The 27,439-nt window shown below is 41.7% G+C and overlaps 1 protein-coding gene across 2 annotated transcripts in view; it reads right to left on the bottom strand.

Annotated features, from left to right (window-relative positions):
* The window catches only part of LOC120927935 (MORC family CW-type zinc finger protein 3-like), a 95,688-nt gene that overhangs the window by 32,125 nt on the left and 36,124 nt on the right, over positions 1-27,439 (bottom strand). Inside the window, exons 4-11 of one of the 2 annotated variants that reach the window (XM_040338951.1) lie at positions 23,609-23,823; positions 17,022-17,169; positions 14,253-14,279; positions 11,424-11,571; positions 9,292-9,423; positions 3,071-3,190; positions 2,870-2,967; positions 503-607 (exon numbers count right to left, since the gene is read on the bottom strand). In XM_040338951.1, coding sequence (XP_040194885.1) covers positions 503-607; positions 2,870-2,967; positions 3,071-3,190; positions 9,292-9,423; positions 11,424-11,571; positions 14,253-14,279; positions 17,022-17,169; positions 23,609-23,823 — 993 coding nt within the window. The remainder of the gene's footprint in view (positions 1-502; positions 608-2,869; positions 2,968-3,070; positions 3,191-9,291; positions 9,424-11,423; positions 11,572-14,252; positions 14,280-17,021; positions 17,170-23,608; positions 23,824-27,439) is intronic. The other variant, XM_040338952.1, reaches the window with a different exon arrangement.

Below are 27,439 nucleotides of genomic sequence, written 5' to 3'. Positions count from 1 at the left end.
GTTCACACAGGGGGGACTTAGCCACCTGACAAGTCACGCTCCATTCTGTACAATAGAACCGTTCTAATAGTAGCGACTCAAGTCACTCCGACTTAGAAAAAGGTTTCTGTACTACTTTGGGGTGACTTCAGAGCAGCTTGCATTGACTTCTATACAGAAGTCGTTTTGCAAGCTGCGCTGAAGTCGCTCTGTACAGGGGGGGCGGCTTCGGAGTCGGGCGACATTGAAGCCGCCCCTTTGTGAACTGGGTTTTAAAACTTCTGTGAATAGTCATAATGTATTGGGGAACAGAAGGGAGAATTACTAAGGTTCCAATTGGTAACAAGAACTTGTCTTCCTTCATGCCATTCTGAAAGGCCATGGGGACCACTGTCTGTCAAGTATAGCAATTATATCTTTGTGTGATTATGACGAACTACGTAATACAGGTACAATTTAAATATAAATAAATAAATAGGCTGCACTTCAGGCAAATACAGAAGATTGATAGCCAGGCACTTACGCAACATCTTCCATGGGAAGATCCACCCCGTCAAGGGTATTCTTTTTCAGTTTCATCTCCTGCCAGTAGTCATTAAGTTTCTCTCCTAATGCAGTTAGCGTGAGCCTAAAAAATAAAAATAAAATAATTCTGTAGCAGATTTAACCTTTTTCGCTTTTAGGGTCGTTTTTGCATTCCTTTTTTTTTTTTTTTGCACACGTTTTTTGGCCTTAAGATTACACAAAACCCCCAAACAGTAAATATTTTCTGAAAGCAAAAATCCTAGAGAATAAAATTGTGGTAGCTCCAATTTTTTTATGTCACACGTTATTACCGCAAAGGTCTAGGAATACAAAATGTCAGTAAAAACACACTAGTGAATTTTAGGGCAAACCAATGCAATCAACTACCCAATTTTGTGGTAAAATATAAAAGAAGAGGTTGCACTGAGGGAAAATAAATGCCCAATATGTCCAACCTTACATTTGTGTAGGCTCGTGAAATGTCAAAACTTCAGTACCCTATATTTTCTGTAGGCGACGCATCAAAAGCCTTCTATAGATATCAGTTTATTGTTATGGAGGACGTCTGGTGCTGGAATTATTGCTCTCCCTCTGGCATGCATGGTGAATTACAACATGTGTATCGCAATCAATGTTTTCACGTGTAGGCACCCCCGACGCATGCATTTACGTTCGTATGTGTGTGGGGGTCATTTTATGTGCTTGGCGTCCCAGAACGAGAGCCGCACCGCCCCACCGTCAAATGATGCTCATAATGCTCATTGGACGGTGGGCAGCAACTAGTTAATCACTTCTGGGTCACCGTCCCCCACAAAATAAAAACACAAAAAGGGCCAATTCACACCAGATACAGTTATGTGCGCTTTTTTTCTGCACTAAAAAATGCATGCACAGTGTTTTCCATGTATTCCGATGGCTCTAGTTCACACCATGCAGTCAGTTTCCGGTGCAGAAACTGACCATAAACTGACTGAATGGTGTGAACTAGACCCATTGGAATACATGGAAAATACTGTGTGCGCATGTTGTGCAGAGAAAAAAAGCACGGAACTGAACTGCGTCTGGCGTGAACTAGCACAAAAGCGAAAATTTTGAAAAATAATGATGTTTTTCTTTGTCAGTAAATTTTGTAAATAAGAACATTTTTCGCCTTCACTGACGGGCGCTGATGAGGCAGCACTGATGGGCACTGATGAGGCGGCAAGAATATGCCGCACTTATGAGCAGCATCCAGCAGGTGTGTTCCAGTATCACCAGACTGCAGGCAGAAGGGAGTGGAATGGGCTAGCACAGTACAACTACAATAACCACTTGGTGACCAGCGTCATACTGCGGCAAGGTGGCACGATCCCGCGAATCACCGTAGCTGTACGTCGGCTCCCCCGCTTTTGTGAGCGCGGGGGAGCCAATCAGCGGGTCTGAAGGACTATATGTCCGCCAGCAACGCGCGATCCTTCCCCGCAGGGACTGAACCGGGATGCCTGTGTAAACAAGGCAGATCTCCATTCCAACGGGGGAGAGCACACAGATCTGGTCTTTCTGCTGAGCAGGAAGACGGATCTGTGTATTTCCCCAGTCACACAGTCTCCCATACAGTTAGAAAACTCAAAGAAACACATTTAACCCTTTGAAACTTCACCACAAGCCATCCTTAGTGTTCTTGATGAAATCACACCCAGGCTCACTCAATCTAGAAGCATGAGAAAAGTAAATGCAGGGAGTCACAGCCCTAGCCCAGAGTATGGTGCCCTGCAAACAGTGCATTAATGGAGAGAGCAGTGCTGATGCCACCACATGAGTACTGATATCTTTGTCATTCAAGACCTTCTACCGATGGTATAAGACAAAGAGTCGGCACATCACAGAACGGTCCAGAAGACATTAAATAAATTGTATAAAGGCCAGTTGTATACAACACCATACCTGTAAAAGAGGCAACATGCTTAAATACCCATGATATGCTGCTTCCAAGGTGCTGTGTGGAATTCCTGTTTTCCTCTGCACACAGTGGTGCCTCTCATCGTCTGGTACATGTTTACAGGACTTAAAAAAGACAGTAGGAGGAACCACAGCGTGCAAAAGGTGAAAACAAGTACTGCTCTCCTGCCTTTAGCGGCCAGTGGCCAGTGACGCAGCAGCAGTTCAACAAACAGACTGCTGGAAAGGTAAGTACATTGCCTCTACTTTAACAGATAGGGTGTTGTAGACAGGGTCACTAAGAATTTTTCATTTTGATTGAATTGTGCCAATAACTTTTTGTGGTTAACCTGACAAAAGATAAAATTCTGATCACTGCTTGGTTGGTGTGGATGATTACATTATTGGATAGGGTTAAAGAATAGTGGAATATATTTCTCACCCTTACCTATAGTCATTGGTGTAGTCAAAGTCTTGTTTGTTATGTGTGGGTTTTAAAAAGTTACATTCAATAATGCCAACAACACCAACTCCCATATTGTTAGCCTAGAAAAAAAAAAAAAAAAAAAAACAACAACACATTAAAAAAATTAATTCTGATACAAAAAAAAGTCATACAGCATTTATATTTATGAAACAGAATACGCACCTTTAATTGGCAGCCAACTCTAACATAGGCCTTAATGAGCCTGTTCTTGTGATACATCATTATCCCATAATGCTCTTTGTTCCGGCAGTTGTATCCAAAAGTAATTTTCACCGTTTTAGGCTTACCATGTTAAGGAAATTATGAGCTCTTATCGCACTGATAAAACACTGAAATACAACATTTCGCCTGAGAAGGTTATTAATAAAACAAATGGGGTTATTTACTAAAAGCAAATCCACTCTGCACTACAAGTGCAGTCACTGTAGATCTGAAAAGAGGGGAAGCCCTGCTGATTTTATCATCACAATCACATACAAGCAAAAATGATGGTTCTTTTCCTTGCATGTCCCCCTCAGATCTACAGCGAGTGCACCTGTAGTGCAAAGTGGATTTGCCTTTAGTAAATAAACCCCAAAGTAAATAAATCACAACGTTTAAAATCAAAAAGCTAAACACATATACTGTAATCTCAAACCTGTATAACCCCCTAGAGACCAGAAACATTTTTGCTACAGCCGACCTATTGATTTAGACAAGGGGTCTACAAACTTTTCAGTACAAGGGTAACATATGTAGCACTACCCCCGGGAGGAGCTGCTGGATTGTTTTGGGTGGCATGTTACCCATTTCCTCGCCGTCTAGGGTATCAGAAGAGAGTTGAGAAAAAGTTCAATGTCCACACTTAGACTTCTTTTTCTTTGATTTATTAGCTGAACTTGGTAAAAGAATAAAAGAAGTAGTTGAAGAGGTGGAAGGGTAATCAGTAATAGGTTCAGGTGCACAACTTCTGTTCCGGAAACACTCCTGCTTCCAGCAACACAACTTACGTCGCCACTCTAGCCAGAGCGGGTATTGCGCACCCAGATAGGCCTCTCTTACTAACCTAGCAGCCGAGATGGCACATGGAAATTGGTAAAGTCTCTGCCACAGACCTTCCCACAGATGGAGGTATATTCGGTCCAAAATCCTCTCAGCACAGGATTCAGCACCCGGATCTCTCCCGATTAACTTCTTGTGAACTTAGAACTGACAGGCGACCATAATTCAGCTTTTCAGTAATGGTGCGTGGATGAAGTTCAAGGCCTCTCCCGAGATACCAGCCTCGTGCTCTCCAAGATAGGTTCTTCATCGAGTGGCTTCCTCCCTCAGGACGGACAGCACAGGACCACTCTGCAAACGTAGACCCAGTCTGACTACCAGACCTACTTAGTAGATCACAACTCCGGACCAACCGGTCCCGGAGCCATGAACACTTGAACACACACCCCCGGCCAGGAGGGCCACACACGGGGGGGGGGGGGGGGTGGGATGACAGACCCAGGATCGACAACCCTGGTCCAATGGCGTCTGTCCCTTAAGTACTCCTTCCTAGCATGCACAGCGGGACGATCAACTCCCACCGATTGGCTGCCAAAGGGGAACACCCAAATCACCTTGACTTCTTCTGCTGCCACCCTTGGCCTGGGGTGGTAAAGGCACCCCAGACAACGATAGTGGTCACTCACTGTACAGCCATGGCTGGAACAGAGGCCCAAATTTGGAAAAAAATCATACAGTCTGAGTCAACTAACTCTCAGACTACCCTCTAAATTTAAAGCAGCACCGGCTAAAAAGTAGCAAGGCCGCTACACATATATTTTTGAGTAATATATATGTCCTATCACTGACTGTGGGCTATGAGTAAACAATCAGCTATGAGTAAACACTGAAGTTAGTGTGAAACACGTCAGCTGTCCTAGGTTCCGTTGCTGTGACTTGTAGTGCCCGTTTCCAGGTTTTTACATTAAAGTTACGTTGGAATTCGGATTGCCAGAATAAAACTACATACCTTACAGTACCCCAAAGACCAGGGGGGAATGGCTGTTCCCCATGCACAGACCTACTTCTATGCAGCCCAACTACAACATTTTGTAGGTTGGGACCAGACAGAAATAACGGACCCCTCTAGGGCCCTGCTCATAGATCCAGCCACTTCATACACTGCAATGTCTCACATGGAAATGGGTTTCCCTGGGGTCCCGGCCACGTGCCCTACGGCTTGCCTTCTTAAGAAACTGTGGAACGCTGTCAGGAGGAGGATGGGGATCACGGGTTTCCTGCCTAGTACGCCTATTTGGCGGAATAGATTCTACACCGAGTTAGTTAAACTACGGGACTGCTCTAGATGGGAGGATGCGGGCATTCTATACTTAAACCAAATCTTTGATGGGGGGACCCTAAAATCATTCGAAAGGTTGAAGGAGGAATTCCCCTTATGGGGAGGAACACATTTTCAATACATTAGACTAGCCCACGCGATTAGAGCACAGGGTTATTGTTCCGCGCTGCGCCGGGAAGAGTCTCGTTTCTTGGGTTCAGTTTTTGCAGATACAGAGAAAAAGGGCTTTATTTCCAGGTCATATCAACAGCTACTCGCACCCATACAAGCACCTGATGTTCTTCCCTGTAGAGAGAAATGGGAGAATGACATAGGACCCATAGATGGGGAACAATGGGAGCAAATACTGAGTACTGGCCCCTTGGTTTCAGTCTCGGCGGCCCAAAGACTGTCACATCTATTTATTCTCCACAGAGTCTATAGAACTCCAGTACAATTACACCGGTGGGGTAGACGAGATACACCCATATGTCCCAAATGCCAGGCACATCCGGGAGACCTCATCCACATGCTTTGGAGGTGCCCCAAGTTAGTAAGGTACTGGAGTGCGGTGCTCAAAATTATTAACTCTACCTACCAGGTCCAGTTGCCGGTAAGCCCACTGGTGTGCTTGCTGGGGGGTATAGATGAGGACCTGTACCTGCCTCCTGTCTACACGGCCTTGCTTAGACTGCTATATTTGGCACGGAAACTTATAGCAAGATACTGGTTGTCTGCTCGGGTTCCGTCGAGCCGACAGTGGGTACAGGAGGTCAATAGGATCCTTATAAGGGAGAAGAACACATACCTGCATAGAAAGGCACCACAGAAGTTTGCCAACATATGGCAGGGATGGCTGGGGTCTCCGGAGGTTGCCCCTCCACAACTGGTACTTGATAGGCTGTTAATTGGTTAAAACCTTGGTTAAGTGGAAGGGTGCGATGGGGTCATCTCTATAAATTACTAGGTGAGAGGTAATTGGGCTAAGTGATCTAGTGAAGGCTGTACCTATGGCATCAGGCCGGCTGGTTTTTCCCCCTACTGTGTTTTTTTTTTTTTTTTTTTTTCTTTCTTCCCCCCTTTTTTTGTTTGTATAATATGTTTAAAGTGCCTACAGTTGGAGCACCAGATGTACGGAAAGATCGCATAAGAACTACTGCAGTGTTAATGTATTGCTCCTAGGCTTTATGCTTAAATAGCTTTGCCCCAGATGTGGCTCAGCTTTCTTTAGGTCATTTAAATGCGATGTACATGTATGTTACTTTGTACTGCTACTGTTTTTCTTTTTTTCAAAATAAAAACTTTACTGATTTAAAAAAAAAAAGTTACGTTGGAATGGAGTGCGGCTGTCCTGATAATTTTTTGTTTTTATTTGCCATGTGCACTGCTAGCACCCTCAGTTCCCGAGAAGAAAATTTGCACCCAACAAGACCTGCCTGGAGCGGCAATTTCTGTCTCTTTACAGTCAAGATAGGAGGCATTTTTATATATGGCCTTTGGAATGAGATTGATGTTCATTTTATTATTATGGCAAGTTTTCGAAGTTAACAGTACATAACAAAGCCTATAGGGCATACCCAGGCTCAATTGCATAGCGCAAAAACAAAACAAACAGAAACAAAAGCACAATAAAACAACCTAGCTAAAAGTCAAGGCACTCTAAACTAATCGAAAAGTTGGTACGCGGGCTGAAACATTAGGATTCTTATTGGCCACTCTCCTTCTCAAACATCCTACAGAGTTAAACTCTGGAATTTATAAAAATATGCACTCTCCCATATCTTATGTGTCAGGAAAGACTCCCTCTAATGAAGCATAAATGTAGAGTTGTACAACAATATATACCGTTAATTACCTATCCAAACGTTAACTAGTCATCCTGAAGAATCAGCATTAGTATAAGTGGATTCCACTCAAATGTTCCACACTTTGACATTTCTTGGCACAACCTCTAGACCAGTGGTTCTCAACCTGGGGGTTGGGACCCCCTCGGGGGTCAAATGAGGATTTACCAGGGGTCACCTTATCTTGGGCTGTTCCTCAAGCCCGCATCACTCTCCCACTGCATTTTTGCAGCCACCCAGCAGGGCTATTCATGTGGCCACCCATCTGGGCTGTTCCTGGAGCCCGCAGCTGCCCACTCAGCCTCTTCGCAGGCGCCCATTCAGTTTACGGCATGACTGGGGGGGCAAAGACTAGAGGTCAGCTGACTGGTAGGGAATGTGAAGTGGGAGAGGCTGGAGGAGACCCTATCTCCTGATTTCAGCATAGGTGTCACTGCTACGAGACACCACAGAGCTGGAGACACAGTGAAGCCGGAGACAGTGAGTGACACTACCTGTGATTGTAGTTGCCATTAAGGGGACTCAGGTAGCGCTAAATGTCCGCGGGTTAGGGGCGTAAATTACTTGTCTTGCCTTGGGTGCTGACAACCCACGCTACGAAAATAATTTTACTGTTAGGGGTCCCCACAACGTGGGAAATTTTATCAAGGGGTCACGGCCCTAGAAGGTTGAGAACCACTGCTCTAGACAGATAGGTGGTTCTGTATTGAATTGACCAGACTTTCCATAAGTTAAGTTATGGTGCGGAGGAGGATTTCCATCGCATTACCATGGCCTTGCGTGCATAATAAAGTAGTATCCCCAAAAGAGTTCCAACTCCTCGGCTAGAAGCCAGTGGATCTACAAGCCCCAGCAAACATTTCTTCCCTCAATGGAATCTGAACCATGGCGATTGTCCGAATTAATGTGGTAACCTCGTTCCAAAAGGTCTCGACCAGCGAACAGCTCCAATAAATATGTATAAAGTCCGCCACAGGCGTAACACACCTCCAGCAGGAAATAGATGGGTATATTTTGTGTAGGCGCATAGATGTAGAATACACTCTATGAAACATTTTTAACTGGATCAGTCTGTCCCTGGCCAAGACCATTTGCGAAAAGGAGCACTCCCATAGGTCTTTCCACTCTTCCGTGTCCATTCCAGGGAATACCCCCACCCATTTCGCTTTTAAAGCTTATAGTCCCATGTGAACATTGGGCAGTAAAGTTTTATAAATGCAGGACAAGAGCTTGGATATAGATTCGTCCCTTAGCCAATCTTCCAGAGTCTACATATATAGGGCTACTTGGGAATGCTCAAATTGAGTATTGAAGGCATGCCTAAGTTGAAGTAACCGAAAAAGATGCGAGTTAGGGAGGTTGTATTTTTGTTTCAGTTCAAAAGGTTTGTAGTTGGCCCCCGGAGCACATTTGGTCCTAATCTTCCCGTTATCGTGTCAGAATTATTGGGGTTAAAAGAATATATGTGTGTGTGTGTGTGTGTGTGTGTGTGTGTGTGTGTGTGTGTGTGTGTGTGTGTGTGTGTGTGTGTGTGTGTGTGTGTGTGTATGTATATATATATATATATATATATATATTTTTTTTTTTTCATATGAACATGAGAGAAGCCATTTTCTCTCTAAAGTTGAATAAGAGTTCACGATTGCTCAGTAATGTCTCACAATGCCCTGAGGCCTTCTTGCTTGCAGAATTGCATTAGAAGAAGTTTGGTTTGTGGAGAAGAGCTGGAGTCTGGTTTGTGGCAAACGCAGCAACTTTGAAGGTATTTTTATTTTAAGTTTCCAAAATTAGTAGCGGATCTTGCAAAGTGTTGCGTGCAAAAATGGTAGCAGTCATTAAAAAGATGGGGTATACATGGGCAGGACAAAAAGGGGTGGAGCCGCAAAATTAGGTTTTGCCTGGGGTCTCAAAAATCCTTGCACCAGCAGCTTGCTATGGAGGCACTGTGAGGAGGGGAGGAGTCTGGTGGATTGGTGGGGGCCCCCAAAAGAGGAGGATCATGGCAGGCAATTATAACAGGTTTATTTTTATTCCTTAAGCAGAACTAGTTTGAGCAGCTGTAGGGCTACTCCATCACTCTTGTAGCAGGAAAACCTCCGATAATATCAAAGCCTAGTGCAACAAAAGACCACTAGCAGTGTAGGTAAAGTGACGTGAATGAGTTTCCGTTTCATTAATTAGTTTACCAAAAGATAACCTAAATGAAAAAATGTTCAATAAATCGTACAATAAAAGGATACAGCCAGAAACTTGGGTCTATAGACATCCTTTTCTATGAGGGCAAGGCTTTTGGAAACAAGTTGTGTTTGAACTTTTTCACCTCTGATAATGATCTGCATCCTTGGTTTCAAATACAGAATGCTGCAATAAGCCTGTAAATGAAACAAAAGCTCAAAATGTCAATTATTTTCTGCAAGGAGCTTCCAATACAGAAGAAACAGAAATACGCCACATAATGATTTCTGGAGGTTTCTCATACTCCACCTAATTGGTAACAAATGCTAGACACAACAAGCTTATCTAAAAGGATCGGCAAGGCTCTGGGCTCTAGTTCCCCCACCTAGTGGAGTAGTAAACAAATTTTCTTAAAAAAAAAAGAAATAGCAAGACCATGGGGGTTGTTGTTTTTTGTCTTCTATGTGCAAAACACAGAAGCAACAAATAATTTGTTTAAAAAAAAACAAAAAAACAGAAATTTATAACCAGGGCTGTGGAGTCGGAGAGTCGGAGTCGGGGGAAATTTTGGGTACCTGGAGTCGGAGTCGGCAAACAATGCACCGACTCCTGAAATTTAGATTGTAATTAAAAAAAAAAAAAGCAAGTTTAAATGTCCCAATTCACATAAAGTTATAATTAATGACTTCTCTACTGTAAGAATAAAGACCAATGCATGCAGTGCCTCACGTAACTGCAAAACGAACACGTTAAGTGACCGTGAAGAAGCATGCTTTTCATGTGCTTCACTATATGGCACGCAATGCACAATTAGGAGCTGCAATACTTATACTTTCCATAGTGTTGTGTTCTGCTTTTACAGGGAACGCATGTTAGAGAACCAGTAAGTGTCCAAATAAAAAAATTCCAACAGGAGTTTTATAAAGCACTAAAAGAAGTTGAAAAGTATGATCGCTCATCAAAACTTACTGTTGAAGAAGCCATCCTTGTTTATCCAGAGATCGTTAGTGATGTGGCCAGAATAGTTACTGCAATGCCACCCACCCAAGTCAGTGTCGAAAGATTATTTTCAGCCCTAAAAATAATAAAGTCGGACTTAAGAGCCTCTATGAAAGAGGATCTGGCAGAGGCAATTCTCTTCCTTAGAACTCTACATTGAATTGATTTGCATTTGCTAAGCCTATAACTACATTTCAAGATTAATATAAACCATTTCTAGGTTTTACAGATTTTGTTTTTGGTTCATTATAGATAAGCTTTGTTTTTGTTCTAAAACAACCAAATAATGTGGTTTGTATTTTTGAACTGGTAAAGATCCTGTTCCTGATGTTTATGCCTGCTGCTACTATCCAGACACTTGATTGATTAATATATATTTTTTTATAAAACGTTGTTTTCATTGTGTTTGTCTTTTGCTTAAACTGTGCAATACAGTAGACTGTTGGCTTCCCAGCCAGTAGTCCTGTGGTAGGTTGCGTTTCTTTCCCTCAAGGAATGTATAAAATACATTTGCATATTAATACAGAGGAGTCGGAGTCGGAAGTACATAAAACTGAGGAGTCGGAACATTTATCTACCGACTCCACAGCCCTGTTTATAACAAGGTTAAACAATTACAGTCAATTACAGACAAATACTGCACACCTTATTGTCTTGAATCCTGCTCGTTTTGCGAGACAACTCTCGCAAACCGAGTCAGGATTTAAAAAAAAAAAAAAAAAAAAAAAAGTTGCTCGTCTTTCAAAAAGCTTGTTAACCGAGATTCCACTGTATAAGTATTCCTTATTGTTCATTGAAAATGTATTATAATGTTTTGCGTTGAGAAATTTCAAACTGAGAAAATCTAACTTGGAATACCTCTTTTGCTCTGATTTATAGTACTCTATTTTGAATTCTCATACGATAAAATAACAATAATAAAAAAATTTAAAGTTAAAAAATAATAAAAAAAAGTAACCCTGCATGATGGAGGGCTTGGGGGGTCGGCATTCACTAAGCAATGTTCATTAATCTGTACTAAACTTACTACAAGGACATTAAGGTAGAAAACACCTCTCACAAGAGGACTCCATGTAGTGCCTTACAAGTATTGAGGATTATGTCTCCTCTACAGAGGAATGTGTCACGTAGCATGACTATCAAATGATATCATCACACACATACAAAGCCCAACAACATACGTGAACACTTGACATACACGTAATGAGTAGTCGCTGTCTGGAGCAACTTGGTCCATCCTGTCTTGCTTCTTATAGCCCTTCTTATTAGAACCATCCGTCTCCTCAGGAATTCTTATGTCATATTTATCATTAACAAAATCAAATTCTGTACATCCACGCTTGTCCCTATGGGTGAAAAAAAAAAAAAAAAAAAAACTTTAAAAAACAGAAACTTGTAGGTTAAAGTATATTTAAAGCCAAGGTAGAGAGAGAAAAGAACTGCTCAGTAGTCTTCAAAGAACCTTTTCACTGGAACCAAACCATGGGTGCCGGCAATGCAATCGTGATGCAAAAATACGAAGGAAACTTGGACAGCCGCACTCCAAAAATGTTCTTTTAATTAAAATTGATCTCCAAAATAAACATGCCACAGCAAAAAAATTGGATCAAAAGCCAACATTTCGCACTGTAGCTTTAGTGCTTAGTCATAGCACTGAAGCTACAGTGCGAAACGTTGGCTTTTGTTCCAAATTTTTTGCTGTGGCATGTTTATTTTGGAGATCAATTTTAATTAAAAGAAAATTTTTGGAGTGCGGCTGTCCAAGTTTCCTTCGTATTTTTATATTTCAAGCCATTGAGTTTAATATGGTGTTGCGAATAGTTAAATCCATTCACCGTCTCTCAGACAGATGTTACCGGAACAAATGCCCTCACTGGAAGTTTTCCTCACTGACTGAATAATGATGAAGCAGCGGCACAATTTGTCACCTCTCCTCCTGTCAGCGTGTTCCCTTTTGGCAACATACTCTGCAGCTGAGGAACTTAGTGTTGGACTTTTCTCCGTCGGCGCATTACCAAATAAGAAATGGAGGCACCAATGATGCATTTTTTATTTTTAATAAAAGTAGTTTAGTATTTAACCCTTATACTTGCCTAGAGCTCCCCTTTAATATTAGTGAAACAGATGGCTGCCAATTACAAGATAGTCTGCCATTAAATGTCCCCCTAGTAAGGAAGCATTACTTGCCCACAGAGCACTCTTCAAATAAAAGAAAATCTTGCCCGGATAGATTACATTCTAATGATACAAAGTCTGTGTAAAAAAACATCCATCATGTTTCCGTGTAAAGTGCCTGGCCCTGCCTATGGCATGCAACTTTGTTCTCACAAGAAACTTTAAAGTGTTACTAAACCCAGGAAGCCTTCATTCACTATATCTGCTCTCTCACAGTACACAGAACATGGAAATGCAATTATTTTCATAAATATAAACTTCCTAAATACCTTCCTCATTAGCAGTATATAACAGTCTTGTGACTTCTATCAGTTTATGGTTAAAGCTTGTAGGAGTTTATTCTCATCTGAATGTCCTATGAGGCTGCATGACCCCCTGACCCTCTGTCTGGACAGTGCGGATTGGCCCTGTGCTGACGACATGTGTACCCTCCACCAAAAAAAAAACGCCTCTTGCAATATACACCAAACTGAGCATGTGCAGAGTGCCCCCAAGGCTCTGCACTATAAGGAGATATATTGGAGACAGTGAAAGAAGAGGGGGATTGGAAGAGACAGGATTAAACAGCCTTTATACACAATGTGGAGGATTGACCCCTTAGGTTCCGCAGTGAGTACAAGCCGCATGCTTTACTGCATATACAGACTGATTGTAATGTTGTGGGTTTAGTAACATTTTAAAGTAGTTGTAAAGCTTTGTGTTTTTTCACCTTAATGCAATCCTATGCATTAAGGTGAAAAACATCTTGCAGTCACCGGACCCCCAAGCCCCCCCCCCCGAGCCCCCGTTTTACTTACCCAAGCCCAGAATTTCCATGGGCGCAATCCTGTGTGCTTTCTCCAGGTCTTGTCGGCTCTTCATTGGATAAATTGATAGCAGCGCAGCCATTGGCTCCCACTGCAGTCAATCAAATCCAATGACGCGGTCGCTGGGGGGTGGGGCCGAGTCATACAATCGGCGGCTATGGACGCCAATTGTATGGCACGGCACCTAACCGAAAGCGCCTGATCATTTTTAGATCATGTGACTGTCGTGACAGCCAATCTCGCCAGTCACGTGATCTTAAGCTCCACACCCTAGAAACCTAAACCACTGAAAGGCGTGTTTAACATATTTATGTACACAAACTACAGTTATTATCAAAGTAAAGCATATGTCCAAAAAAATAAAAAAAATTCATTTAGATTTAGTAGGGAAAGGTTACAACCCGTCATGTTTTAAATGCAAAAAAACATGCAAAAATCTGTGTTCGTGAAATACAAAGGGGCGCGCTTGCATAGGGAAGATGGTGATGCATGGAAGCACCGGGGTTTACTTTCTATGGCTGGCCATATGCAGCTTCCTGACCACAGGACATTGCTAGGAACTTACGCTAGGCATATAAAATACTTCTAAAATCTCAGAAGATTCGCATTCTCCAAGTTCAGGAATAAAGGAGCAGTTCCTCTGCAAACCGGACAACAATTAATGGTTGCTGAGTGGTTTATGCATGTCTTTCCAACATCAAGGAAGGAAATTATGTAAATGCTTAGCATTACTGTTACAGATTGTTGGTTTTGCGGTTCATAAATTTGCAAAATAAACTACACTGTTAACTGACCGAAGAGGAAAAGCACAGCCCAGATATGTAAGGAAGGGACATAAGGGATGCAGAAATTCCCATATTTTTGTATGACTCCGATCTACCATCAGTCACAAGATCATAAGCCACAAAGTCCTTGCTGTACCTCGGCCACAGTTTTCTGTAGCCAATGGTACATTGATGATGTCCCGATTTTGGGGGAAGCACGCATCAGTAACCTTTGTGTAAGATCTTAACAACAATAGGAATATCAAATTGACTTATACCTACCATGAACAATCAATGTCTTTTTGGGACCTATTGATTAATGTGAAAGACAACAAATTAATGACTAAGACTTTACGGAAAGAAACAGCAGCAAACACGTTATTATAGGCCAGAAGTCATCATCCTGACTCCGAATTGTGGAATACCAGTGGGACAGTTTCTCCAAATTAGCAGGAACTGTTCATAAACAGAAGACTTCCGAGAGGAGGCCACTGATATGTACGAATGTCCTGACCTCAAATTTGAGCGGAGGCTGCTAGCCAGGCCTTCTTGTCTAACATCAGTGCCTGACCTCATAAATGTGCTTCTGGAAAAATGATCAAACATTCCCATAGACACTCCTAAACCTTGTGGACAGCCTTCCCAGAAGAGTTGAAGCCGTTATAGCTGCAAAGGGTGGGCCAACTCAATATTGAACGGGATGACAAAGTTATTGTGTGTGTAAATGCAGGTGTCCCAATACTTTTGGTAATATAGTGCAAAGTTTATAAAAACAAATTCTTAGGTTACCCTAAGACAGGGCTCGACAAATCCCAGTCGCCAGGGCGACTAGAAATAGCCTCCTGGCGACTTGGCTTGGAAGGTGGGCAAAAAAAAAAAATGTATATTTTTTTTTGTGAAGTCCACAGCTCTTCCTTGTATGAGCTGGCGCCATCTGGTGGTGGCCGTTGGTATTACAAGTTAAGCATTACAAGTTAAACCGCAATTCTAATGCCATTTTTCACTATTTTCACTGCCATCTTCTTCCCTCCAATTAGAACCCCCAAACATTATATATATTTTTTATCCCAACTCCCTAGAGAATAAAATGGCGATCGTTGCAATACTTTCTATCAAGCCGTATTTGCGCAGCAGTCTTACAAGAGCACTTTTTTGGGAAAAAAATTACACTTTTTTTTATTAAAAAATAATACAATAAATATTTTGAAAGATAATGTTACGCCGAGTAACTTCATACCCAACATGTCACGCTTCAAAATTGCGTCCGCTCGTGGAATGCCGACAAACTTTTACCCTTTAAAATCTTCATAGGCGACGTTTAAAAAAATCTACAGGTTGCATGTTATGAGTTACAGAGGAGGTCTAGGGCTAAAATTATTGCTCTCACTCTACCAATCGCGGAGATACCTCACATGTGTGGTTTGAACACCGTTTACATATGCGGGCGCTGCTCACATATGTGTTCGCTTCTGCGCTAAAGCTCGTCGGGACGGGATGCGTTTTCTAGCTCCTAACTTTTTTAGCTGGCTCCTAGATTCCAAGCAAATTTGTCAAACCCTGCCCTAAGAGAATTTGCCCTATTAAGGGAATTTGTACCCAAGTGGCTGTCAACTATTCCCCCTTGTGCAAGCTCTGTTTAGCTAAATACATAACAAAAAAAAAAAAACACCCTTGCACATAAATGTAAACAAATTGCAAGTACACCTACTTATGAAAACTATGATCGTGCACACATCAGGCATCGCCACAATAATTCTAGAAGCACTATTCACTGTTCATTCTAAATGGATGACCTGTGGAGGCTTAAAAATCACCACCTACAGACACGTGTTTTTTTTTTTACATACTGTAGTTTGTTGCCATTTTTTTTGCATGCATGCATGCAAATGTTAAGGGTTAATATGTTTGGAATCTACTCACCCAACACAGCTTTATCTTTTACATTTTAAACAAAGGTCATATATTGTGTTTTTGCCCACCAAATTAACTTAAGTGTATTTTTTTTAAAGAAAATATGGCTTTGATAAACAGTTGCACCAATATGTGACAAGTAGCAACTACTACCACTTTATTCTCCAGGGTCTTTCTCAGAAAATATATGTTTTAAACCAATCTTCAGTCTTGAAACTGGCAGTTTAATATTTTTTTTTAAAAATTGCAGAAAAAGGATTTAACAGACAGTACCTTTCCCCATTCAAAGTAAAGGGCCAATCAAAACTTGTTTTATGCTTGCAACATTCTTAAAAAGCGGAGGTTCACCCTAAAATTGAATTTTATAGCTCACCTACCTCCAGCCTTAATCTATCACTGCTGCGTTGTCATTTTGTGTCAAATGTGTATCCTTACCTGTGTTCTAGATGACTTCCGGGTCTTCTTCCATGCGGGGAGTGGGTGTGTCGCTCCCCCCCCCCCCCCCCGACGACTCTCAGCGTAATGTGATCTGGGCGCAAGGTCTCCTGGGAGTACAACGGGGCGTGTCACCCGTTGTCATGGTACTGACTGTATTCAGGAAGTGTTGACGGCGAGGCTCACGCTGCTCACAGTCAACACAGCGCATGCGCGAGATCCTGCGGTGCATGATGAGGGCATTCCGTGAAGAAATCCAGGAAGTGCTTGCTTGTGGGATTCAAAATGCCCACAAGCAAGATGGAAAAGCCCTGGAGGATTTTTTATAACTTGTTCTTTCAAACTAAAACGGAGCGGACGGACGTAGTAGCGCCTAGCAGGTGAGTAGTACCTAGCTAGCGCTGTTGCAAGGCTTTTCGGATAAAAAAATAATTAAAAAAAAAAGAAGCTAAACCCGCGGAACCCCCGCTTTAAAGAGACAAGACATGGAGAAATGTGTGTGTGTTGTCAATATCTACGAAGTACGATTTCCCCAGGCAAAAGCGTAAACCTGCTCGCCCCTTAAATAGCACAATTTCTTAAGTGTCTGTTTTACCAGCAACAGGACAATCATTTTTTTTATCCCAGCTGTGTTAGTTTACTCAGGTTTCTAGTCAATGTTTATAAAGTTACTACATTACTAAATTATTTACACCAAGGCTCTACCTTCTTAGGTTCCAGATAATGATCCTTGTTCCTTTTTTGCCTTTAATGGCTTCAAGTTCAGCCAAAAGTTCAGTTTGAGTTTTCAGGAGAGAGTGGGTCAGGATGGCTCTCAGATTTGCATCGGAGTCTTGCGTCTTCACCAACTGCTGTAAGGAGAGTTAAGGGAACTCACAGAGAACATGCACTTTTAATTTAAATGGTGTATGCCACAACACAACTTTGGATGTCAGAAAACCCATCCAATGTGCTCCAAACCAATGCCTTTTATTTACACAATCCCCAACTTCCAGTCCAGGTTAGAGGAAACGGCACTGGCCCTGTCCCAGCATAAAAAAAATACAATAAATAGCCCAAAGTTTGCCGGCACCTAATAAACTCCTATGACCTTGTTGGCTATTCTATTCCCAAACCACGGGCCTTAATATGGATTTGATATCCCTTCGCATTTAACCCATTCCCGCCTTAGGCAACAAATGTTAATGCCCAAGCCCAATTTTGCACCTTTGACATGTGTGTTCGTAAAATTGTACATATCATCACAACTGGATTATACCCTATTTTTTCAAGGCAAATTTGACTTTCTCTTGGTGGTAAATGGTAAAGGATCTCTCATAAATGTTTTCTATCAAAAGGAAAATTGGCCAAATATTGTAAAATTTAATTTAGCTGTATATTTCTTGCTATTACCATAATTTACAACCAAAGAACAACCCAAAATAAAAATTTCCTGCTGCTGACGATCACAGCTATATCACATGTGTATGTTAGTAGTTGTTTGTACCTGTAGTATGGCCCATAAACATTGATTATATATATATATATATATATATATATATATATATATATATATATATTTATTAATCAGGTTGAAAAAAAGACAAGTCCATCAAGTTCCACCATAAAAAATAATCATACAATCCTATATACACAATCCTATACCCACAGTTGATCCAGAGGAAGGCGAAAGACCCCAGTAAAAGCATGATCTAATTTGCTACAGCAGGGGAAAAAAATCCTTCCTGATCCCAGAGAGGCAATTGGATTTTCCCTGAATCAACTTTAACTATAAATGTTAGCACCCAGAAATATAGATAGACATATCTAGAGAATATTATATATATATATATATATATATATATATATATATATATATATATATATATATAAATAAATAAATAAATAAATATATATCCCCCACAGAGAAAGACCCACTTATGTGAGGATACATATAGGCGGAAAGGGGTTAAAACAGCCTCCACACTCATGGGAAGGCTTTCAACAAGATTGTGATGTGGTGTGTGGGAATTTGTGCCCATTCAGCGAAAAGAGATGGTGATCAGATACTGATGTTAAATGAAAGAAACTCTCGAATGGCATTCCAATCTATTCCAAAAGGGTTTGGTAAAGTTGAGGTTAAGGTTCTGTGTAGGCCACTCAATTCCTCCACGTCAACAAACCATTTATTTCCACATTTAGTGTTGTGCACAGTCCTGCTGGGAAACAAAAAGGCCTTTCAACAATCTTTTGCCACAGTTGGTCAGTGACCGATAGATGTCATCACTGCGTTATGGGATACCTCAACCCCCCTTTAAAGTGTTAGTTCAACTTTACAGAAAAAAAATGTAGAAGTAAACTAACCCTAGGTCAGCATTACCATCCCCCTCCCCTTCAATCTTCACTGTATATACCCCTGGGGTTGCCGTGCTGTCAGCACCCTACAGCTGGTTTAGCGATCAGGGGATTTGAAATCCCTGATTTCCCTCTTTTCGGTGCACGTTCCTGGGACAAACCAGATTGATTTACTGCAACAGTGCTGATCAGTAAGGGGGTAATTCTTCCCAATGACCACAAGGGTAAGAAGAATTCTTCTCACTGACCATCACACTAATGTATCGTGAGTTGTAGATTGTCGTTTTTTTTTTTTTGTAGGGGTTCCCTGTGATTTGAATGCTATTTCAAGGGTTTCTCTGTGTTAAAAAGTTTGAGAAAGGCTGTTCTAAATGGCTTAAAATGTGATTCTAAAAAAGCAAAAGCTAAGCAAAGCCTCATATACACGGTCAGACTTCAAACAAACTTTTCTGTGGATTTCTGTTTGAAGGGCGTTGGCCGTGAACTTGGTATACATACATACGGCAGGACTTTTTCAGCCAACTTTCCCAAAATCACGTGTTTTTTCAGCTCCTTTTTGCCATCATTTGGTCAACTTCTGCTATTGTTGGTCAATTTTAACATTGGTTCTGAGCATACGTGTTTGTACTTTGGACAAAAGTCCGATGGACTTCTGTACACAAGATAAGACTTTGCACTGTAGGACTTTTGTTGACGAAAAGTTTGTCTGTTTGCAGAGCGAACTTTTGTCCGATCAAAACCGAAAAAGTTTGTCCGATGGAGCGTACACACAGTCGGATATTTTATGAAAACTTGCTCATTTTGAAATTTGTTGTCAAAAAGTCAAGACAAGTGTATGGGGCTTTAGACTTACCGGTAACTCCTTTTCCAAATACTTCCAGGACAGCCAAGGAGCTCTAGGTCTCATTGGCAGTCCTGGAAGACGCCTAGAGAAAGATTTTTTTTTTTATTATATCAAACATGTTATACTTACCTGCTGTGTGTAATGGTTTTGCACAGAGAAGCCCCAATCCTCTTCTTTTAGGGTTCCCCGCCGGCGCTCTTGGCTCCCCGATAGTAAGCCTCTTACTATGGGGGCACTTGGGCCGAAGCTGTGTGTCCATTCATACAAAGAGCACAGCTCTGCCCCAAGCTCTCTTCTCATGGGCTCACTGATTGATAGCAGCAGAAGCCAATGGCTCCTAAAGGGGTCCCAGAACTTCCTACACCTCCTCCTACCACAAGGCAGTGGTTTTGGATTTGACATGCAAGATATATTTTTGAACAAACTGTTTGCCCATTGCTGCACTTCTTAGATGACGCTTCCCCTGTCGTTCTATACTGGGATAACATAGGAGTGGTGGGGGAAACCACATGCGCTTTGAACAGGAATTGCACTGTATTCCTGTTCAAAAATTGCATGCGATTCTTTGCAGTGCGATTTGAGCCCATTCATCTTTGCAAAGATATCGGTACTCGGTATTGGTAAGTACTTGACCAAAAGTATCGGTACTTGTACTTACCAGTTAAAAAAAAAAAAAAAAAAAAACAGTATCCGTGCAACCCTCGTATTTTATTATTTTTAAAATTGTACAAGGCACAAAAACCATAACAAGAGCAACAAAAATTAAATGTTGTATATGCCTTTACAGATTCATTTCACCTCTAATGTACAGCAATGTCTGAGAGTGCAAAGGCATGTGTTGCACACAAAATTGATTTAAATCCACCAACACTTATTTTTTTTTATAGTTCTAAAAATCTTTCTTTAAAAAAAAAAAAAAAAAAAAAAAAGCCAAGACCACATTACGTTTCCCTTGCAATGATCCTATGTAAGCGGTCCCCCTCCCCCAACTCTGCTGGTCACAGCCTAGTAAGTATGCGCTGCAGTCTTGCGGAACATTCAGCTCTGTCCTGCATCACAGGAGTGTGATAGCCAGATCAAAACAAACATACCATCTATCAATCAGCCAGGGGGTGAGCAGTTTGATTAGGAACCAGAGCTGCTCTAAATTACATATCTGTTCTTTTAGCAGCTACCAGGTAATAAATGATAAAAAAAAAACTTCATCACAAAAAACGATCAATTTAAAATGATAGGTGAATTTTAGAGCATCACTAGCTACCTCCACTAGAGGGCATCCATCACTTAACATTTCTACACCATATTCAAAATACAAAAAAAAGTAAGCGTCTGCTCCATGTTTTATGCCACAGAACAAGGTTCTGGAAAGCCTCCCTTTGTGTCCCTATAGCCAACGGTGCATGAGGTACTTCTCTCAGAATATCTGCTACAAAATCAGCTGTTCTGGGGGGGAAAATGCTTTGCGTCTCAGATCATTTCTCTCCTAAAATTAATAAAACACCCCCTTTTTGGGATTGACGGCCTCTGAAAATTGCTTATAAGCCAAATTCCAGGAATTCAGCTACTTTGTAAAAACGGCAGGCATATCTTAAGTTAACCACTTCAGCCCCACCAAATAAAAGCTCTATTTGGGGGGGGGGGAATACAGCGTCACACGGCCGCGCAATTGGCAGTCAAATCGACGCAGTGCCGTATTGCAAAAAATGGCCTGTCATTAAAGGGTCACTAAAGGAAATTTTTTTTTTTGCTGAAATGACTGTTTACAGGGCATAGAGGCATAATAGTTAACTGATTCCTTTTAAAAATGATTAAAAATTGATAAAAAAACAATCATATAATGTGCCTGCAGTGTAGTTTCGTTTTTGCTGTTGTTTGCTGGTTCTCTGATGTACAGAGAGCCACTAGAGGGCAGTCAGCCAATAGAGATCAGTGATACTTTGTCTAAAACTCCTCAGCACCAATCCAGTTTCGTTTTACACACAGCTCCTTGATTAGTGACCACCGTGAGAAATCTCCCAGTACTGTGGTCATCAGGAAACAGGCAACCAGGAAGTGTCCAGAACAGAGAGGATTTACAGCAACATGAAAGCAAAAACGAACAATGAGGACATGAAACCAGGACTGCAGCAAGGTAAAGGAAGCTATTTAGCTAAAAAAAAAAATTCCTTTAGTGACCCTTTAAGGGGGAAAATCATCCCAGGGCTTAAGTGGTTTTTCACCTTAATGTATTCTGCGTCAAAAATGTTCTGTAGTGCACCAGCCTCCCTTTTACCAGATCCCTGACGTTCCAGCAACCGGGATGAGCACAGCAGCTCCAGACGCTGTCTCAGGTCCTCATTGGATAGATTGATTCAATCAAATCCAGTGACACGGGAGCCGGGGTCACGTGCACTAGAGAAACAATTCTACATGGTGAAAGATGTATGAAATAAAGTTTAAGTAAACCCCAACAATAAAATAAATAAAACTAAAGCGCTAGCCAACAGTGAAATATAAATGAATAACTGGTGTAAAACCAAAATGCTGCTCAAATCTAATATGTGCTAACAACAAAACAAGGGTATAAAAATGAAGTGATGAGCGTAATTTGCGCTCATCACTTCATTTTTAAACCCCAACATTAAACTCATTATTGCCCCCTTGTGTCTATATAATTGAACCCTTCTGTTACCTCTATCCAATAAAAATTGTTAATCCGGACACAAAATCAATACTATCCTATGTATGCAGCATGATCATCTTAAGCAGTGTTCTCAGCCTTGCCTAGTTGTCTTCTATGGACTAAGGAAAACTTCTTCCGACACTGATCATCCTACCCTTGCTGCCCGACATGACCACACAGCACAAGCAAAGTACAAATCAGAGTTTGCAATGTTGCAGACTTCATGTAATACCCCAACTTCAGCCTGCTGTGTGGACTACTGGAGTGGAGATGTACAAGTCCGAGCTCTCTCCCCCCTGTACATCTACCCCAGTGTAGTGATCGAATAAGTCCAATAAATGTATAGTGTCCAGTCCTCTTAGATAATTGATATCCTAGATATTATATGATGACTATAAATTAGGTTGTTCCGCAGCAACCCTGGTTCGAATCCGAGTCACGGCACCATTGTAGTGAACTAATAAATCCAATAAATGTATAGTGTCCAGTCCTCTTAGATAATTGATATCTTAGAGGTTATTATGATGACTATAAATTAGGTTGTTCCGCAGCAACACACAGGCCCTCCAGAGAACGCATTTTTAATTAACTTCCAATAACGAACAAAGTCCAAATTCCACAGATGATACAAATCCAACAGAGTATATAATTCACCTTCTCCAATCATATATAAAAGTAAATACATACAAGCCCAATTTCAACTTCTAGCCGATGTGTGACAAATCAATATTAAAATCAGTCTTAAAGCCGAATGAAACACTCCAACCTTTTACAGCCAAAGACAGCGCCATCTTGGCCTCTATTTAGATCTGTAGTTACAATGGTGCTGCACATGTGATCAGTCAAGATGCCAGCCTTTTAAAAGTTCAGTTGAGAGTTGCAGTAAGAAAAAAAAAAAAATCATCACCTTTGTGACATGGGCACATTTCAGATGGGGCGGACTCCATCAAGCGGATAAGCCTGTTCAATGGTGGATCCTTCTGCTGATCCCCACTGTGCAGGCGGATGACAGGTCTTTGTCCGCTCAGACAAGCAGAGTGAACACGGACACATCATGCTATTCTCTATGGGGTGGTCCAATTTACATTAGATCTGCCGGACTGAGAGGGACCAGATCCCCATCCGTCTGTTTTTAGCGGATTGGATGCCAGTCGGTGTTCCCACCGCTGACACCATGAATGGTCTGATCGCGTCCACCTGAAAAACCGTCAGGCGGACCCGATATATCCATCAGTGTGAAATGGGCCCAAGGCATAGCATTTCTCCTGCAAAAAAACACCTCCTGGTTATAATTATATTACTTTTGATGGAAGGTAGGGGTTTCTTTAAAAAAAAAAAAAATCCTCCTCAAAGCCTGTAAAATCATGTGTTTTGAACACACCTGCTTTGTGTGTTAATGTATGTGGTTACAAAAAATCACATAAGATCAGGAAAAAAACAAAAAAAGGATATTTTGCTTGTCAAAGGAGATAATTGGCACAATGACGTGCTCTGCATTAATCTTCTCCAAATAGGTCTGAGATAACATTCCCACGTGCAATCCATTTTCATTTTTTGTGAACACAATTGCATCCTTTCCTAGACGCATAGATCCCGACTTAAATCCATTTCCGTACAGCCCGACAGGGACATGGCCATGAACGGCAACCTTGTCACTGAAACCGAAACTGAAATGTAACAAGAAGAAAAGATGTTGTTAATACACCAAAAGGCAAGTCATAAAAGAAAAAAAATACAAACTGAGACAGTCATCTCTACCCATAGCATTATTATAAAAATGCAAGAACGGGTCTGGGTGTTTACAAATGGCCATTTAAAGGGTCACTAAATGAAATGTTTTTTTTTTTTTTTGCTGAAATGACTGTTTACAGCGTATAGAGACATAATAGTTAACTGATTCCTTTTAAAAACGATTAAAAATAGATAAAAATCAATCATATATGGTACCTGTAGTTTTTTAGTTTCGTTTTTGCATTTAGTTTCGTTTTAGCATGTTATGCTGTATCTGTGCTGAACAGTGCCATAGAGCAGTATTGGTTTGAAAACGAAACTAGAATCCCCAGTACTGTGGTGATCAGGAAACAGACAACCAGGAAGTGTCCAAAACAGAGGAGAATTACAGCAACATCAAAGCAAAAATGAACAATGAGAACATGAAACAAGGACTGCAGTAAGGTAAAGGAAGCCATTTAGCTTAAAAAAAAAAAAAAAAATTCTTTAGTGACCCTTTAACTTTTTTCTCTCAGTATCATGTGGCTGCCGACAGGCCAAATCTTATTGTTGCTTACAAACCTTTCAGTGATTCCTAAAGGGAGACATCACAGAATGGGGTGGGGAGGGGATCCAGCGTAAGGTCACCTTACAGATTTTCTGTAAGGTGAACTTACACTTTAAGGCTGCATTCACACCTGAACGCGGCGCATTTTACCGCGATTTGCCGCAACAAATTGCAGCGTTTTGTCCCGCGACTTGCCGCGACAAAACGTGGTAAAATATGCCGCGGTAACATACGCCGGAGGGGTGATCAACATTGTCGGCTATGCCGAACGCCGAAAGCCACCTGAAAAAAAGGTCTGGGACTTGTTTTGAGCTTCAGGCGTTTCGGCGTTGGGCGTGGAGATGTGAACCATCTCCATAGCCGACAATGTAAAATCACCCCTCCAGCGTATTGCAGGCTGCAATAGCGTCGCGCTACAGGCGACAATACGCCTAGGTGTGAATGGAGCCTAAAGAAACCATGCCTCTGTGAAGAATATTACCATATTTTAAAACGGTTTCCTCCCTGTCTGGTGTGGTAGTGAATGTCTGACATTTAATTCCTAAATAGGCAGAACTGCTTATAAACTACTGGGAATATTGCGTGATTTTGTTAAATCAAATGGTGGCAGTTGTTTGTTTGTATAAAGGTTCTGCAGAGGTAACTGACCAAAGTGACAAAGGCTTCTGGCACATAGAATGTGTCACCTTACAAGCTCTGTGCAGGGTGAGGCTGCGAGTGCCACTGACATATTTGTGGCAGCGGTTGGACTGCTGTTGTCACAAATACTGCACATAGAAGATATAAATACGGAATTTCATGCATAACTGAATAGAGAAAAGTTTGGCATTTCAAAAAACAATACAAAAAAAAAACATGCATACTCATCTAGGTGGATGGAGCATCAATTGGATGCTACAGCTGTCCCCCACTGGCTCGAAGGCCTAGAACCGAGCGATTAAAGACCGCTGAAAAATATATATGGCAGATGATGGACTCTTTGAAGACGTATTAAAAATTGAATATTTATATAAAAAAAAAAAAAAAAAAAAAAGACATAAAAAAATTGTTGAAAGACATAAAATTTACAAATAAGGCCGTTCTTAAGAATGCATATGAACACGAGAAAATTAGCATGACATGGCACCTATCACCTAGGGTTACAATACACAAAGCATTTTGTTTCAACGCGCAACATGTCGGGCTGAGCGTCGTATGACATTTCTACCTCCTGCAAACCACAAGGGTTCTGTTATAATTACCAATAGGAAGTGGTTGCTAGTCCTCCACCTTTGTGTATTGTAACCCTAGCTGATAGGTGCCATGTCATGCCCATTTTCTCGTGTTCATAGGCATTCTTAAAGGGGAGGTTCACCCTAAAAACCACTTTCTCCAATTACACTGGCCCCCCACATTACAATACGATTATGCCTGTTATGTTTTTTTTTATGCTGTACATACCTTCGTACAGCTATTCACCCGTGGCTTCCGGGTTGCGAGTCCCGCGGGAGTGGGCGTTCCTCACATGCTGGTGATTAACGTTTTGACAAAAAAAACAGCTCCCCCCGTCGCGTAAGCTGCGTCACGACTGGCGAAAGGATCCGAACGGCGAGTCGGCGCTATACTGCGCCTGCGCATCGCCGTTCGGCTCCTTTCGCCAATCGTGACGCGGCTTACGCGACGGGGGAGCTGTTTTTTTGTCAAAACGTCAATCACCAGCATGTGAGGAACGCCCACTCCCGCGGGACTCGCAACCTCCACGGGTGAATAGCTGTACGAAGGTATGTACAGCATCAAAAAAAACATAACAGGCATAATCGTATTGTAATGTGGGGGGCCAGTGTAATTGGAGAAAGTGGTTTTAAGGGTGAACCTCCCCTTTAAGAACGGCCTTATTTGTAAATTGTATGTCTTTCAACAATTTTTATGTCTTTTTTCAATAGATATTCAATTTTCAATACGCCTTCAAAGTCCATCATCTGCCATATATATTTTTCCAAATCTAATCTATCGGGACGTGGCACTGTGTACTCCTCAAATTCATATGCACAGTTCCACTCTGTGATGATCTGATATTTCATTAAAGACCGCTGATCACTCAAGTTCTCAGGCCGCAGTGAGCAGAGACTGTCGGTCACCACTCTGTGCCCTGCCCCTCCAGTATTTACTGGAGTGTGAGGCATGAGAGGGGTGGTAACGGATGACTTAGTCTCCCAGCAGCACGCCGAGAGGCTATGCCAGCTGCCAGTCAGAAATCTGGGCGGAACCCAACATTGCCGAGATTCCTGCAGAATCTGGACCAGCTCTGTGATGACAGCGGACTTTAGCTTGGTAGACACTACCAGCTCAGCAGAAGCCGCTGTACTAACTATACAAATGTTAGTACAGCAAGCTTCCACTGCTGTGCTATTGGTTCTGATGGGGGGGGGGGGCACTGGCCAGAAAACTCCCGTAAGCACTGATCGGGAGACCATCAGAAGACCTTTCTCGGTCTTGCCCCTTCGACAGAAGCCAGCCGAATGAACAGCTTATGTAGGACCAGCTGCAGTACACACAACATTCCGCCCATGTGTACTAGGCTTTAAGCCCACTGTCAGCTGAATCTGGGTTACAGGAGTGCATGCAGAAGTAAGTGCACAATTGTCACCCACAGGAGAAGTATGGCCAAAAGAGTTTGGGCATCCTTCTCCTTTGATTTTCTTTTAAGTGTTGAATAGATTAGCGGTAAGGGCCTCCCTGCTGGCAAGAAGTGTGAATGGGACAAAAAATGAGGTGCAGCAATAAAAACCCAAACAAAAATACCCTCGTATTAGTACATGCATTCATATATGGCCCAACTATCGCTACAACCTTGGAGTGTGGTCTGTGAATTCTGCCAGATATATTGGACTGTACTCAGAAACTTGGTATACAAAATAATTCCGCGCTGCCTTAAAGTGGATGTAAACCCCCCAAAAATTTTTGATGTCACAATGTAGAGAATAAGATTTCCTATCATCTGTGCCCAGTCTTGCCACACAGAGTTA

This window comes from Rana temporaria, chromosome 2 (assembly GCF_905171775.1).
Source record: "Rana temporaria chromosome 2, aRanTem1.1, whole genome shotgun sequence".
NCBI lineage: Eukaryota > Metazoa > Chordata > Amphibia > Anura > Ranidae > Rana > Rana temporaria.
This window is presented reverse-complemented; position numbering and strand designations above follow the sequence as displayed.